This window comes from Canis lupus, chromosome 3 (assembly GCF_011100685.1).
Source record: "Canis lupus familiaris isolate Mischka breed German Shepherd chromosome 3, alternate assembly UU_Cfam_GSD_1.0, whole genome shotgun sequence".
Lineage (NCBI taxonomy): Eukaryota > Metazoa > Chordata > Mammalia > Carnivora > Canidae > Canis > Canis lupus.
The window spans coordinates 31,885,723-31,903,445 of NC_049224.1; the positions used below are offsets into that span (position 1 = coordinate 31,885,723).

Below are 17,723 nucleotides of genomic sequence, written 5' to 3' on the forward strand. Positions count from 1 at the left end.
CATGGAAAACAAGAGTTGAGTGAGCTCTTCTACAATTTTATAATACTTTATCAGAAAAATGAATAATTCATGTCTGCTGCCTTTTTTTTTTTTTTTTTTTTTTTAATTGTGGCCATGTTCTAGGCCCTAGAAATTCAGGTCAGTGAGACATAGCCTCTATCCTAAAGGAAAAGAGACAAAAGTTAATTACATATGATGTAGGATAGGAGTTTTTAACCTGAGAGCCTGAAGATAGAATTCAGGTGTTAAGAATTTGGACAAGAAAAAAAATTACACTAACCTCTAACTAAAAAGTAGCATTTTCTTAAATTACAAATGAAAGCAACAAGCAATACTGGTTTACCTATGACTATGTCAAAGGTAGAAATCACATAGTTTACATCATAAAGTTATGGCAGATTTTTCTAAATATTTTTTATTCTTTAATGTGAGTTATGGATCCACTGCTAGATCTTGTTATTTAATGCTTTAATAAATAGGTCTCTTATTATATCACAAACATTAGAAAAATTCACAACCACATTTCAGTATACTTGGTTTTCTTTGTATTTCAATTTATGGTTTAAAAGCGTTATTCAGAGAAGAGATCCCTAAATTTCACTGGGCTTCATTCACTATGGTATAAAAAGATTAGGAACCCTGCCCTAGAGTATTATGGGAAGATGAAGGAATCAGAGGACAAAAGAGGCTAAGGCTGACCTGTGCTTGAGCAGCCTCCTTAGACTACTGAATGGCTATTTGCTTGGATGATAGAGATGACTTGACAGGGATGCAGTCCTGGAAATATATTGCTGAATATAGGGTATCTGTAGGGCTATGGAGGGCTCTGAAACTTCTTTAGGTATATGGCAAGATTCATATAAGAATTGCATTTTATCTTTTAGATTTCATCGTTTCTTGGATGTTAACAGCCACAAAGTAGAAAAGACAATAGAAGGGTAAGTTAGTTTCATATATGTGTGTGTATATATGTACATATTCAGAAATTTATGTATATTCTTGTAGATATTTTTATTGTAACTATCAGTTTATTCTTTATATTTTAGAATATATGAAAAATTCATCATTCATTCTGATCTCAGCAAAGCTGCTAGTTGGAAGAGATTAACTGAAGAGTTTCTAAATGCATCACTACTGAGCATAAAGGAAATAAAGGTAAGCCTTATATTGTGACATTTCATGTATATTTTATTGTTTCCAATCTATTATCATCAGCTTGTTTCTGTTACTGTTTGAACATTCTGTTTTATAATCATCTGCTAATTGGAGCAGAACCTTCTGGAAATTGACTTAAGCATTGTCATCAAATCCAGTGTGCCTCAGGCTTGTGATCAGTGAAAAGGCATGTTCTTGTTTGTCTTCTAAGCTGAACCTACTATGGAAATTGAAATCGACTGGCACAAATAATAGCACTGTCTGGCTGTCTTAAAACTTTTAAATGGCTTTTCAGCACTAGGTAATAATAGCTACTTATGTATTGCTAATTAGATACCAGGTGCTGTTCTAAGCACATTCATATATTCAGCTGAGGGTCTCTAAGATCACCCATAGACTTGATGATTCACTAGAGGGATTCACAGAACTTTTAAAACACTGCTATCCTCACTGTTAGGTTTATTATAGTAAAAGGATACAGATTTAAAATGAACAGAGGGAAAAGATACATTGAATAAAGTTCAGAAGAAACCAGGTGTGCCTTCCTATTGGAATTGTATGAGAGTGCACTTAATTCTAACAGTGGCAATGTATGACAACATATGCAAAGTGTTTGCAAACCAAGGAAGTTCACCTGAGCCTTGGTGTCTAGCATTTAGTTGGGGGTCAGTCACATGGATGTGCAGTACACATGTGCTTGACCATAGTTCTTCAGTCTCCAGTCCCTCTGAGGTCAAACTAAGGACCTCAGGCATAAGAAAATGCATTCACCATAAGTCACATTGTTAGCATAAACTAACTAATCAAACTGATACTACATGACCAAAGGAATCAAACTGATACTGCATGACCCAAAGCATACAGAAACACTATCTTAGCAGGATATTCCAAGGGCTCAGAGATTCTCTCAGGAGCTAGTAAAGGGCCAGTCTGAGATGATTAGAGTTTGGGCAACTCAGGCTTCCTGAGTATATCCTTTATTTCACATATATATTAATTCACCCTCACAATAAGCACTACGAGATATTCTGTAATTGTTAGGCTTCCTCTTTATCTACACTGTGGGAAGTGGTAAGGAAGAGAGCTTCCTTCCTCATAAGGAAGAGAATTTTAGATAATTTTTGAAACTATCAATTTAAGGAAAGGCTATAAAAAGTATTTCTGGAAACGAGAGCTCCACAGTACTTTGAATCCATGCCCTAAGGATTAAAAACACACTTCTGTATATTATTCCTGAAAGGACCATTTTGAAAGAGAGGAAGTAAGTAAATCTTTTTTTAGATCTTTTCTTGATTTTTTTTTTATATAGCTTCTTGTATAGACTGTAGAATTTAATAATCTAGATCCAATGGCAGGGCACCTCGGTGACTCAGTCAATTAAGCATCCGACTCTTTTTTTTTTTTTTTTTAAGGGAGAGAAAGAGAAACAGGCAGAGGGAGAAGTAGGCTCCATGCAGGGTGCCTGATGTGGGTCTCGATCCCGGGTCTCCAGGATCACGCTCTGGGCGGAAGGCGGTGCTAAACCACTAAGCCACTGGGGCTGCCCTAAGCATCCAACTCTTAATCTCAGCTCAGATCTTGATCTCAGGGTCATGGGTTCAGGCCCTGTGTTGGGCTCCACACTAGGCATGGAGCCTACTTTTTATTTTTTTAAGATTTTATTTATTTTAGAGAGAGAGAGAGACCGCAGGAGTATGGATAGGGGGAGAAAGGGACAAGCAGACTCTCCACAAGCAAGGAGCCTGATATGGGGCTCAATCCCAGGACTTTGGAATCATGACCTGAGCTGAAGTCATGCTTAACTGACTGAGCCAACCAGGTGCCCCAGGCATGGAGCCTACTTCAACAACAACAACAAAAGAAACTGGTGCAGCCACTAGGGAAAACAGTATGGAAATTCTTCAAAAACTTAAAAATAGAATTACTATACAACCTAGCAAGTGTACTACTAGGTATTTATCCAAAGGATACAAACATAGTGATCTGAAGGGGCACCTGCACCCCACTGTTAATAGCAGCAATGTCCACAATAGCCATACTGTGGAAAAAGCCCAGATGTCCATTGACAGGTGAGTAGATATAGAAGATGTGGTATATATACAATGGATTATCATTCAACCATCAAAAAAGAATGAAATCTTGTAATGATGTGGATGGAACTACAGGGTATTATGCTAAGCAAAATAAGTCAGTAAGAGAAAGAGAAAACGTGAAAATAAGAGAAGGGAAGGAAAAGTAAAATAAGATAAAAGTGGAAAGGGAGATAAACCATAAAAGACTCTTAACTATAGGGAACAAACCAAGGGCTGCTGGCGGGGAGATGGGTGGGGGGATGAGGTAACTTGGTGATGGGCACGTGATATAATGAGCACTGAGTGTTACATGCGACTAATAAATCACTAAATTCTACCCCCTGAAACTAATAGTACACTATATGTTAACTAAATTGAACATAAATAAAAATTATGTGAAAAGATGACATAAAAAATCAAATTAACATATATTTTTTTAAAAGATTTTATTTATTTATTCATGAGAGCTACAAAGAGGCAGAGACATAGTCAGATGGAGAAGCAGGCTTCCTGTGGGGAGCCTGATGCGGGACTTAATCCCAGGATCCTGGGATCACGCCCTGAGCCAAAAGCAGACACTCAACTACTGAGCTACCCAGGCATCCCAACTTATATTTTTAACGTTAAGTAAAATTGTTCATATCTTCTAAATGTAAGTGCCAGAATCCTAACTCTAAGCAGTGTTCTTTTTCTTTACTACAATTAGTAATTTTGGTCAAAGCATGATGTATATAGCTGGTTGGTAGGCTGTGTTTAAACCATTAGTGCTGATTTGTAGTTCAGTGATAACCCAATTGATGAGTGTCTCAGGCTCAAGCTCCTTTATAGAAGTTACTCAAAAAATGAATAAGGTATAGGAGTGGGGAAATGGCATCATTCATGTCCTCCTCCCATGACCAAGAGCTGCTTTTGTGCATCCCTACAGTGCTACAGGGCAATAGTTATAAACCTTGGCCAGGTAGGGAGGTCTGCAAAGGTGCATTGTGTGCCCTTTCCCTGTACACACTTTATTCGTCATTCACCTTTCACCTCATTCAGGTACACAGAATCCAAAATAGATAATAATCTGATACTTCCAATTCTTACTGAACATAATAGGTTTCTATACTGAGAGATATTTTCTTTAAGTATTTATATTTTAGACTTCATTTTTCTTTCCACTTTTTAAATTTATTTTTATACTTTTATTTATTTATTTAGTTAGTTATTATTGGAGTTCAATTTGCCAATATACAGCATAACACCCAGTGATCATCCCATCAAGTGCCCCCCTCACTGCCCGTCACCCAGTCACCCCCACACTTCGCCCACCTCCCTTTACCACCCCTTGTTCGTTTCCCAGATTTAGAAGTCTCTCCTGCACTATCTCCCTCTCTGATATTTCCCACTCATTTTATCTCCTTTCCCCTTTATTACCTTCACTATTTTTTATATAAAAATTTATTTTTTTATTGGTGTTCATTTTGCCAACATATAGAATAACACCCAGCGCTCATCCCATCAACTGCCCCCCTCAGAGCCCGTCACAGAGTCACCCTCACCCCCCGCCCACCTCCCCTTCCAACCCCCATAGTTCCTTTCCCAGAGTTAGGAGTCTCTCATGTTCTGTCTCCCTCTCTGATATTTCCCATTCATTTTTTCTCCTTTCCCCTTTATTCCATTCCCTATTTTTTATATTCCCCAAATGAATGAGACCATATAATGTTTGCCATTCTCTGATTGACTTCATTCACTCAGCATAATACCCTCCAGTTCGATCCATGTCAAAGCAAATGGTGGGTATTTGTCGTTTCTAATGGCTGAGTAATATTCCATCGTATACATAGACCACAGCTTCTTTATCCATTCATCTTTTGATGGACACTGAAGCTCCTTCCACAGTTTGGCTATTGTGGACATTCCTGCTATAAACATCGGGGTGCAGGTGTTCCGGAATTTCACGGCATCTGTATCTTTGGGGTCATTCCCTAGCAGTGCAATTGCTGGGTCTTAGGGCAGATCTATTTTTAACTCTTCGAGGAACCTCCACACAGTTTTCCAGAGTGGCTGCACCAGTTCACATTCCCACCAACAGTGCAAGACGGTTCCCCTTTCTCCACATCCTCTCCAACATTTGTGGTTTCCTGCCTTGTTACTTTGCCCCATTCTCACTGGTGTGAGGTGGAATCTCATTATGGTTTTCATTTGTATTTCCCAGAGGGCAAGTGATGCGGAGCATTTTCTCATGTGCTTGTTGGCCATGTCTATGTCTTCGTCTGTGAGTTTTCTGTTCATGTCTTTTGACCATTTCAGGATTGGATTGTTTGTTTCTTTGCTGTTGAGTTGAATAAGTTGTTTATAGTTCTTGGAAACTAGCCCTTTTTCTGATAAATCATTTGCAAATATCTTCTCCCATTCTGTAGGTTGTCTTTTTGTTTTGTTGACTGTTTCTTGTGCTGTACAGAAGCCTCTTATCTTGAAGTCCCAATAATTCATTTTTGCTTTTGTTTCTCTAGCCTTCATGGTTGTATCTTGCAAGAAGTTACTGTGGCCAAGTTCAAAAAGGATGTGGCCTGTGTTCTCTAGGATTTTGATGGAATCTTGTCTCACATTTAAATCTTTCATCCATTTTGAGTTTATCTTTGTGTATGATGTAAGAGAATGGTCCAGTTTCATTCTTCTGTATGTGGATGTCCAATTTTCCCAGCACCATTTTTTGAAGAGACCGTCTTTTTTCCAGTGGATAGCAGGAAAGGCTTTGTCGAACATTAGTTGAACATAAAGTTAAGGATCCACTTCTGGATTCTCTGTTCTGTTCCATTGATCTATGTGTCTGTTTTTGTGCCAGTACCACACTGTCTTGTTGACCAAGCTTTGTAGTACAACCTGAAATAAATCTGGCATTGTGATGCCCCCAGATATGGTTTCTTTTTTAATATTCCCCTGATTATTCGGGATCTTCTCTGATTCCGCACGAATCTTATAACTCTCTGAAGAAAGTCCATGGTATTTTGATAGGGATTGCATTAAATGTGTAAATTGCCCTGGGTAGCATTGACGTTTTCACCATATTCATTCTTCCAATCCATGAGCATGGAATATTTTTCCATCTCTTTGTGTCTTCCTCAATTTCTTTCAGAAGTTTTCTGTAGGTTTTAGGGTATAGATCCTTTACCTCTTTGGTTAGGTTTATTCCTAGGTATCTTATGCTTTTGGGTGCAATTGTAAACGGGATTGACTCCTTAATTCCTCTTTCTTCAGTCTCATTGTTAGTGTATAGAAATGCCACTGACTTTTGGGCATTGATTTTGTATCCTGCCACACTGCCGAATTGCTATATGAGTTCTAGCAATCTTGGGGTGGAGTCTTTTGGGTTTTCTATGTAGAGTATCATGTCATCAGGGAAGAGGGAGAGCTTGGTTTCTTCTTTGCCAATTTGAATGCCTTTAATGTCTTTTTGTTGCCTGATTGCTGAGGCTAGGGCTTCTAGAACTATGTTGAATAGAGGGGTGAAGGTGGACATCCCTGTCTTGTTCCTGATCTTACGGGAAAGGCTCCCAGTGTTTCCCCCATTGAGAATGATATTTGCTGTGGGCTTTTCGTAGATGGCTTTTAAGATGCTGAGGAAAGTTCCCACTATCCCTACAATCTGAAGAGTTTTGATCAGGAATGGATGCTGTATTTTGTCAAATGCTTTCTCTGCATCGAATGAGAGGATCATATGGTTCTTGTTTTTTCTCTTGCTGATATGATCAATCACATTGATTGCTTTACCGAGTGTTGAACCAGCTTGCATCCTGGGAATAAATCCCACTTGGTCATGGTGAATAGTCTTCTTAATGTATTTTTGGATCCTACTGGCTAGTATCTTGTTGAGAATTTTTGCATCCAGGTTCATCAGGGATGTTGGTCTGTAATTCTCCTTTTGGTGGGGTTGTTGTCTGGTTTTGGAATTAAGGTGATACTGGCCTCATAGAACGAGTTTGGAAGTATTCCGTCTCTTTCTGTCTTGCCGAACAGCTTTAGTAGAATTGGTATGGTTTCTTCTTTAAACCTTTGATAGAATTCCCCTGGCAAGGCGTCTGGCCTTGGACAATTGTGTCTTGGGAGGTTTTTGATGACTGCTTCAATTTCCTCCCTGGTATTGGCCTGTTCAGATTTTCTCTTTCTTCCTGTTCCAGCTTTGGTAGTTTGTGGTTTTCCAGAAATGCATCCATTTCTTCTAGACTGCCTAATTTTTTGGCGTAAAGCTGCTCATAATAAGGTTTTAAGATCATTTGTATTTCCTTGGTATTGGTGGTGATCTTTCTCCTTCACGATTTTATTAATTTGAGTCTTTTCTCTCTTCTTTTTAATAATGCTGGCTAATGGTTTATCTATCTTATTAATTCTTTCCTGGTTTTGTTGATCTCCTGCTTTTGTTGATCTGTTCCAAGTTCTTCTGGTCTGTATTTCATTGAGTTCTACTCAAATCTTTATTAACTCTCTTCTTCTGCTGGGTTAGGATTTATTTGCTGTTTTTTCTCCAGCTCCTTTAGGTGCAAGGTTAGCTTTTGTATTTGAGTTCTTTCCAATTTTTGGATGGATGCTTGTATTGAGATGTATTTCCCCCTCAGAACTGCTTTTGCTGTATCTCAAAGATTTTGAACAGTTGTATCTTCATTCTCATTAGTTTCCATGAATCTTTTTAATTCTTCTCTAATTTCATGGTTGACCCTGTCATCTTTTAGCAGGATGGTCCTTTACCTCCACATGTTTGAAATTCTTCCAAGCTTCTTCTTGTGATTTTGTTCTAATTTCAAAGCTTTATGGCCTGAGAATATGCAGGGGATGATCCCAATCTTTTGGTATCAATTAAGACCTGATTTGTGTCCCAGTATGTGGTCTATTCTGGAGAAAGTTCCATGTGCACTTGAGAAGAATGTGTATTCAGTTGCGTTTGGATGTAAAGTTCTGTAAATATCTGTGAAATCTGTCTGGTCCAGTGTATGACTGAAAGCTCTTATTTCTTTGGAGGTGTTTTGCTTAGAAGATCTGTCGATTGCAGAAAGCGCTACATTCAAGTCACCAAGTACATGTGTATTATTATCTAAGAATGTCTTAACTTTCGCTATTAATTGACTGATATACTTGGCAGCTCCAACATTCAAGGTATAAATATTGATGATTGTTAGGTCCTATTGTTGGATAGATCCTTTAGGTATGATATGGTGCCCCTCTTCATGTCTCAGTACAGTCTTCGGGATAAACTTTAATTTATCTGATATAAGGAAGGCTACCCTGGCTTTCTTTTGAGGACCATTTGAATGGTAAATGGTTCTCCAACCTTTTATTTTCAGGCTTAGGTTTAAAATGAGTCTCTTGTAGACAGCAAATAGATGGGTCTTGCTTTTTTATCCAGTCTGAAACCCTGCGCCTTTTGATGGGGTCATTAAGCACATTCACGTTCAGAGTTACTATTGAGAGGTGTGAATTTAGTGTCCTCATGATACCTATTCAGTCCCTGTTTTTGTGGATTGTTCCCTTGGACTTCTTCTTTCTGTTACAGAATCCTCCTTAATATTTCTTGCAGAGCTGGCTTGGTGGTCACATATTCTTTCAGTTTCTGCCTATCTTGGAAGCTCTTTATCTCTTCTATTCTGAATGAGAGCCTTGCTGGATAAAGTATTCTTGGCTACAGGTTCTTCTCATTTAGGACCCTGACTATATCCTGCCAGCCCTTTCTGGCCTGCCAGGTCTCTGTGGAGAGGTCTGCTGTTAATCTAATAGTTCTTCCCATAAGAGTTAGAAATTTCTTGTCTCTTGCTGCTTAAGGACCTTCTCTTTATCTTTGGAAATTGCAAGTTTCCCTATTAAATGTCGAGGTGTTGAGTGGTTTTTATTGATTTTAGAGGGGGATCTCTCTATTTCCTGGATCTGAATGCCTGTTTCCCTTCCCAGGTTAGGAAAGTTCTCAGCTAGGATTTGTTCAAATACATATTCTGGACCTCTGGCCCTTTCGGTGCCCCCGGGAAGCCCAATTAAACGTAGATTTTTCCTTCTGAGGCTGTCATTTATTTCCCTTTATCTATCTTCATGGTCTTTTAATTGTCTCTTTTTTCTCAGTTTCCCTCTTTGCCATCAACTTGTCTTCTATGTCATTCACTAGTTCTTCCACCTCGTTAACCCTCATCGTTAGGTTTTCTAGTTTGGATTGCATCTCATTCAATTGATTTTTAATTTCTGCCTGATTGGATCTAAAATCTGTAGTCATGAAGTCTCTTGAGTCCTTTATGCTTTTTTCTAGAGCCACCAGTAGCTGTATAATAGTGCTTCTGAATTGGCTTTCTGACATTGAATTCTAATCCAAATTTTGTAACTCTGTGGGAGAGAGGATTTTGTGATTCTTTCTTTTGAGGTGAGGTGTTCCTTCTAGTCATTTTGCTCAGTGCAGAGTGGCCAAAAACAAGTTGTACTAGAAGAAGGAGAAAAAGAGAGAAGAGAGAAAAAAAAAAAAAAGTAAAAGTATGGGAAGCAAACAGAAAACAAAAAACAAGGGGGAGTATCCTCTTATTCTATATACTGTAATCCCTCGACTTCCCCTGGAATTTTCCAGTGCTGCTTGGTCAACAACTTGCTTTTCCCCTGTCCGTCTAGCTGGTCTTCCTGGGGAGGGGCCTGCTGTACTGATTCTCAGGTGTGAGCACCTGGGAGAGCTGCTCAGTTCCTGCCTGGTGCAGGGCTCAGTAGGAGTTGTTTATCTTGTGAGGCCCCAGGAGGAACAACAACAGTGGCGGTGGCCAGCTTTCCAGCCCTGGAGTCAGATCCTGCAGTAACTACCACAGCTCTCAGTCTGCAGGGGCCTGGATGCTCCGGGGGTGAGGGCCACTGATTTACACAGCTTAGGCCGCTTGGTGGCAGGAGCATCCTTGCTGTCCTGGGCCCTCCCGGCCTCTGCAGGTTGGAGCACCTTACCTTGGGCTGTGTCCCCCAGTGCCCTGGGCTCCTGGGCCTGCGCCACTGGAATCACGCTCTCGGCACCCCCCCGTCCCCCGCCACCCCGCAGGCGTGCACTGCAGCCCTTTAGGGAGCTCGACCTACGGTGTGTTGTCCACTCTCCCCGAGGGCACAGGTCCTCTATTAGTGCCCCTGGGAGCCTGAGGGCACCCCCGCCCCTCCTGGGATCCTGCTCCAACTCCCTGGGAGCACCTTTCCACCCGGGAAGGTTGGTAAAGCTCTTGCTTCTCCGGGCCTGGGCTTTCCTGTCCTGTGGGAGCACTCGCAGTGCGGCCTTAGCCCGGCTCCTCGCGGGGCCCCTCCCCCTTGGATGCTCTTTAATTAATTAACTTATTTTTTTCCATCTTCCTACCTTGATAGGAGTGCGAACTCTTCTCACTGTAGCATTCCAGCTGTTCTCTCTTTAAATCTCAGACCAAATTCATTGGCTTTCAGGATGATTTGAAAGTTATCTAGGTAAATTGATCCGGACCGGTGACTTGGGGACCCCTATTCTTCCACCATCTTGAGCCCTCCCCTCTCTTTTCACTTTTTATTCCACTTTTCTCTGTGGAATAAAAGTTCTTTGTTAAAGAACTTTAAATTTCAGTCATCTAAGCAGGTGAGAAATTATAAGAAAAGGGCAACTCCTTGCACTCTTATTAGTGATATATTTCCTAAACATTCCTAGGAAAGTTTAGCAAGTGTTTAGTGTGTCCCTGGCATCATACAAGGTGATAGGAATACAGAATAAACAGGACATGATAATCACTGCCCAGATAGTTTTTTATTTTTTATTTATTTATCTTTTCAGATAGTTTTTTAATAGTTATTTAATTATGATAAACATTATGGATACTTATATAAGGTGGTACAGATGGTCCCTGACTTTCAGTGGTATACAGGCAATTCACATTCCGTAGAAATTCAGATTTTGAATTTTGATCATTTCTCAGGTTAGTGATATGCAGGGGGAGAGAGAAAGGGACAAGCAAACTCCCCACTAAGCAAGGAGCCTGACATGGGACTGGATCCCAGGACTCTTGTAATGCTGGACAGTGATAACAAGCCACAGCCCCCAGTCACCCAGGTGTTCATGAGGGTAAATGACCAATACACTTAATAGCCATTTTATACCTATACAACCATTCTGTTTTTCACCTTCAGTACAGTATTCAATAAGTTACATGAGATATTCAGTACTTTATTATTAAATAAGCATTGTGTTAGATGATTTTGCCCAAAAGTAGGCTAATATAAGTGTTATGAGCATGTTTATGATAGAATAGGCCAAGGGTGCCTGGCTGGCTCTGTTGGTAGAGTATGGGACTTTTGATCTTGGGGTTCTGCATCCAAGCCTCATGTTGGGTGTAGAGATTACTTAAAAATAGTGTAGGCCAAGCTATGATGTTCAGTAAGTTAGATATATTAAGTACATTTTGGACTTAAAATATTTTCAGCTTACAATGACTTTCTTGGGATGTAACCCTATTGTAAGTGTGGAAGAAGACTTGAATACAACATAGAATAGGAAAAAGAAAAAAAAAAAAGAGCAGAATAGGAAGAGTTCACCTGGTCTTTCAGCATCAGACACTTACCTCCTTGAATTTAACCCATCTCTTCTTTCCAGCATAGTTTATGACAGCCCATTTGGGGTGTTTTTATTTTTTGGTAACTTTTAAACATGGTTTTGTTTTATTTTGTTTTTTCCATTTGGGGTGTTTTTATTTTTTGGTAACTTTTAAACATGGTTTTGTTTTATTTTGTTTTTTAAGATTTTATTTTTATGTGTTTATTTTAGAGACAGTGTAAGTAGGGAGAAGAGCAGACCAAGGGGAACAAGCAGACTCTGTACCAAATGTGGATCCAGATATAGGGCTTGATTCCACAACCCTGAGATCATGACCTGAGCCAAAATCAAGAGTCAGATGCTTATCCAACTAAGCCATCCAGGCACCACAAATATGGTCTTTTAAATATAATTAAAAAAAAAAAACAACTTAAAGAGAAGTTGAAGAATAGTAAGTAAACTCCAGTGTATTCTTTGCTCAGGTTCACTAATCAGTCTCTTTTAATCTGGAATACTTCCTCAGCTTCTCCCCAACCTCCCCCCTTGATCTTGACATATTTTAAGAGCACAGGCCAATTATTTGGTGACTTGTCCTCAGTTTTGGTATTTTTGACAATTCCTCATTATGATTCAGGTAATGCATTTTTGACAAGTTCTTTATACGTACACATTTGAACTATAAAAGAGACTTCGAGATTAGAATATATTTAGATATAATTCATGTTTTCTAAAACTAGAAAAAATATTGGGGACATAACTGACATGGGGTTTTCTTTTCTTAAACTAGTTTTGAAAGTTCTCACCAACCTCAGTGATTGATAATATTTATATTTTGTTTTCAAGACAGATGCACATTATTCCATACTGTCACTTCTTCTGTGTCTATCTGATTCACCTTCAAACAGCAATTATGTGGAAACACCAAGAGATAAAGAAGTGGGTACGTTGCCAAATGTTTAATATATAACAAAAGCAAGATTGGTGACATTAAGATTTTTAAAAAGTTGTAAAAATCTATGAGACTAAAACATTTCTGTTGGTTTGAATACAATTGCAATTCCTCTGTTAAAATTTAAATTCTGACTTAGTTAACTTTCAATTATTTAAAGAGAAAAGTCACTTTTGACAATAAGTTAAATTTTAAAATGTGTTAGAATATCAATTAATTGAGTGTTTCAGTATTTTTGAATTTCCATCTCCTGAGTGCATTTTATTATTATTTTTTTAAGAGCTCATTTATTTATTCATGAGAGACAGAGAGAGGCAGAGACACACAGGCAAGGGAGAAGGAGGCTCCATGCAGGGAGCCTGATGTGGGACTCAATCCCAGGACCTGGGATCACACTCTGAGCTGAAGGCAGATGCTACACCGCTGAGCCACCCAGGCGTCCCACCTATTTTGAGTTTTGTTAGACTTTTTTCTTATAGTTTTGGGGATTTCTCCCACATAATTTTGGGGATTTCTCCCACATAATTTTGATAAAGCTGATTAAATTCTTCTGTTACATTTTAGAAAAGAAAGATGATTTTGACTGGGGAAAATACTTGATGGAAGGTGAAGAAATTGACCTTGGTCCAAATGTAGACACACCAGTAAGTGGCAATAGTTTTACTATTGAAAATATGCATATATGTCAAGTGATACGTTTTTTATGATTCCTTTCACCTTAGAGCAACTTAACCAAAACAAGAACACTGTTCACTAAATGAGAGTAGTTTATATTCAAAGATTTATTGAGATTTTGCAGTGAGTCAATAGTACTAGGAAGTTGAATAGAATGAATGTTAAGTATCCTTTATAGAGCTGTGAATCTTGGGGGTTTTGCCATCAAAAATAATTTCATGTTATAATAGTAACTTTGAAGACATTTAGAAAAAAGTGTCATTAGATATACTTTTTGCTCTTCTTTGGAAGTTTTCTTAATCTTTTCTTATTTTTTTTTTTTAAGATTTTATTTATTCATGAGAGACACAGAGAGGCAGAGACACAGGCAGAGAGAGGAGCAGGCTCCATGCAGGGAGCCCGATGTGGGACTCGATCCCAGGACCCCAGGATCACGCCCTGAGCCGAAGGCAGATGCTCAACCAGTGAGCCACCCAGGCATCCTTTTTTTTTTTTTTTAAGATTTTATTTATTTATGAGAGATACAGAGACAGATAATCTTTTCATCTAAATAGTTCTAGTCACCGTACACTCGTAAGGGTAAAATATATTTCCATTTTGTATCAGAATTGGTCTGAAGAAAGTGAAGACGAAGATGATCAACAGCCATTAAGTAGAGAAGACTCTGGGATTCAGGTGGACAGGACACCGTTAGAAGAACAAGATCAAAACAGAAAACTGGGGCCTCATATCAGCTGGAAAGGTACTGTGTATTCTCAGATGTTGGCATCATTTTCTTGTAGTAGGATAGGCTCATTTTGGGAATCAGTTCTATGTAATTTAAGGTATTGGTAAGTTCTGCCATCCTCATAATCTTTAAACCATTAGTAGACCTATAGTGTCTAAGAAGTGATACTATGATACTACAGAATTAATATGAAAAGAGATTTAGAGTAAAATCTGTTCTCTTTTTTATAGTTCTAAGAACTTTAGTAGCCCTAAATGTTTCAGTTTGTTTTTTATTGGAAAAGGGTTGACTTTGCTAAAGTTAGCTAAATAAAAGGAAAAAAGATCTATATGATTGAATTTTAAATTGAAATGCTTAAGTTTTAGTGAAGACTATGAATGAGTAGACTCTAGAAAGGACTGGACGCAGTTTAGAGGCAAGATGGTGGAAGAGTAGGAGTCCTCACCTCACCTGGCCCCACCAACTTACCTGGATAACTTTCAAACCATCCTGAACACCTACGAATTCGACCTCAGATTTAAAGAGAGAATGGCTGGAACCCTACAGAGAAAAGGGTATTTGCTTCTAACAAGGTAGGGAGGTGGGGGGAAAAAAAAAGAATCACGGGGAGGGGCCCCACCAGGAGCCGGGCTAAGGCTGGGCGGCGATTACAACTGAGACAGGAAAGTCCAGCCCTGGAGAAGCGGGAATCTTAAAAATCCTCACCAAATTCTTCCCAGACGGAGAAGTCCTCAGCAGGGAAATTGGGCAGAACCGCAGGAGGGCCAGGGATGCCTCCATTCTCCCAGAGTCACTAATAGAGAGCACTGCACACCGAGGCCAATCTCGGTAAAGGGCTGGAGTACGCAGCCGGTGGGGCCTCGGGGAAAAGCTATTGGGTCAGGTGGCAGCTCTGGACGGAGGGGTCTGTGCCCTGCTGCTTTCAAGAGCTGCGGCCCAGGAGTGCAATCCCAACAGAACAGGCCCCAGATCTCAGGTTGCTGGGGAGGGCATAGGATAGCAGGAGCCCCCAAGCTGTGTAGGTCAGCGCCCCCCCCCCCCCCGCCCCCCGCCCCAGGAGCATCTAGGCCAGTGCGGACTGGGACTGCGGTAGTTACTGTGGGGAGCTGACTCCAGAACTGGAGACCTGGCCACCGCCAGTGTTATTGTTCTTCCCGGTGTCACCTTGTGCCCGGGAGAGGTGGGGCCACCAGGGAACAGAGACCTCAGGAGGTAAACCGCTCCCACTGAGCCCAGCACCCAGCTGGAGGCAGGACATCTGCCCCAGGTGCACACACCTGAGAGTCAGCACAGCAGGCCCCACCTCAAAAACCACCTGGAAGGACTGGGGAAGAGCACGTTCTTGACCAAGCAGCACTGGAAAGCTCCTGGGGAAGTCGAGGGATTTATAGTATATAAAGTAGAGGGTACCTTCTTTTTTTTTTTTTTTTCCTTATTTTTTCTAGTAGAACTCGTTTTTATATCAGACTAAAATTTTCCAGTATTTTTTCTCTTTTCCTACCTTAACTACAATATTTTACCATCTTTTCATTTCTAAGTTTCTTCCTTTCTGACTTTCATGTTTCTACAATAACATGTCTTAGATGTATTTTTCACTTCCAGATTCCCTTCAACATATTCAATTTAATTTTGGGAGATATACAAGATACGATTTTGTTTTGTGTTTTTTGTTTTCTTTGCCTCATTTTGTTCTACAATAGTGGAAGTTAATACCTTCTAAACCATGACCAGCATGCACCCAGAACCAAGTGGAATACCGTGCTGGTTCATTCTGTGAGATTATATTCTCTCTTAATTCCTCTTCTGCCCCTCTCACATATATTGTTTCTGTGTTGGTGGTCAATGTTGGGCCTTTCTACAAGTATTGCTGGTTTATACAAATTTGGGACTGAACATCTTTGGACATACAGAACTTAATACACTCAGAACCAAGAGGATCACCTCAGTAGACTACATTCTCCGTCCACTACAACTTAAATACCACAAATTCCCAGTACCCCCCTTCGTTTTTTATTCTCTTTATTTTTCTTTCTCTCTTTTTCCTTTTTAATTATCTTTTTTTTTTTTTCTGTTCTTTGGGATTTTTGGCATATTGTTTTTTACTACATTGTTTTAAAATTTGTTTTTCACCTTAGTGGTCCTTTTGTTTTATTTGGTTCTGGTCTTTGTTTTCTTTTTCGGGTCTCTGACCTCGTTAGAATCATCTAGGGTGAAATTTACTTAGGTCATGGTTGATTTTCTTGACTCAGCTCACTCATACAGCCAGTCTGCACTGAGCAAAATGACTAGAAGGAAGAATTCACCACAAAAGAAAGAACTGGAAACAGTACTCTTTGCCATAGAGCTATAGAATATGATTCGATGTCAGAAAGCCAATTTAGAAGCACAATTATAAAGCTACTGGTGGCTCTGGAAAAAAGCATAAAGGACTCTAGAGACTTTGTTACTGCAGAAATTAGATCTAATCAGGCCAAAATTAAAAATAGATTAAATGAGATGCAATCCAAACTGGATGTCCTAACGAATAGGGTTAATGAGGTGGAAGAAAGAGTGAGCGACATAGAAGACAAGTTGATGGAACGGAAGGAAGCAGAGGAAAAAAGAGAAAAACTACTAAGAGCTCATGAGGAAAGGCTTAGGGAAATAAATGATAGTCTCAGAAGGAAGAATCTACATATAATTGGTGTTCCAGAATCACCAAGAAAGACAGAGGGCCAGAAAATGTATTTAAACAAGTCATAGCTGAGACTTCCCTACTTTGGGGAGGGAAACAGGCATTCAGATCCAGGAAATAGATTCCCCCCATAAAATCAATAAAAAACACTCAACACCTCGACATTTAATAGTGAAACTTGCAAATTCCAAAGATAAAAAGAGGATCCTTAAGGCAGCAAGAGACAAGAAATCTCTAACTCTTATGGGGAGAACTATTAGATTAACAGCAGACCTCTCCACAGAGACCTGGCAGGCCAAAAAGGGCTGGCAGGATATAGTCAGGGTCCTAAATGAGAAGAACCTGTAGCCAAGAATACTTTATCCAGCAAGGCTCTCATTCAGAATAGAAGAGATAAAGAGCTTCCAAGATAGGCAGAAACTGAAAGAATATGTGACCACCAAGCCAGCTCTGCAAGAAATATTAAGGAGGATTCTGTAACAGAAAGAAGAAGTCCAAGGGAACAATCCACAAAAACAGGGACTGAATAGGTATCATGAGGACACTAAATTCACACCTCTCAATAGTAACTCTGAACGTGAATGTGCTTAATGACCCCATCAAAAGGCGCAGGGTTTCAGACTGGATAAAAAAGCAAGACCCATCTATTTGCTGTCTACAAGAGACTCATTTTAAACCTAAGCCTGAAAATAAAAGGTTGGAGAACCATTTACCATTCAAATGGTCCTCAAAAGAAAGCCAGGGTAGCCTTCCTTATATCAGATAAATTAAAGTTTATCCCGAAGACTGTACTGAGACATGAAGAGGGGCACCATATCATACCTAAAGGATCTATCCAACAATAGGACCTAACAATCATCAATATTTATACCTTGAATGTTGGAGCTGCCAAGTATATCAGTCAATTAATAGCGAAAGTTAAGACATTCTTAGATAATAATACACAT

General features: G+C 39.6%; 1 protein-coding gene across 5 annotated transcripts in view; it reads left to right on the forward strand.

Annotated features, from left to right (window-relative positions):
- Positions 1-17,723, forward strand: part of TUBGCP5 (tubulin gamma complex associated protein 5) — a 96,464-nt gene that overhangs the window by 783 nt on the left and 77,958 nt on the right. For all 5 annotated transcript variants that reach the window (XM_038532555.1, XM_038532554.1, XM_038532556.1 and 2 more), the window contains exons 2-6: positions 885-938; positions 1,047-1,155; positions 12,595-12,691; positions 13,265-13,344; positions 13,982-14,117. In XM_038532555.1, the coding sequence (XP_038388483.1) occupies positions 885-938; positions 1,047-1,155; positions 12,595-12,691; positions 13,265-13,344; positions 13,982-14,117 (476 nt within the window). The remainder of the gene's footprint in view (positions 1-884; positions 939-1,046; positions 1,156-12,594; positions 12,692-13,264; positions 13,345-13,981; positions 14,118-17,723) is intronic.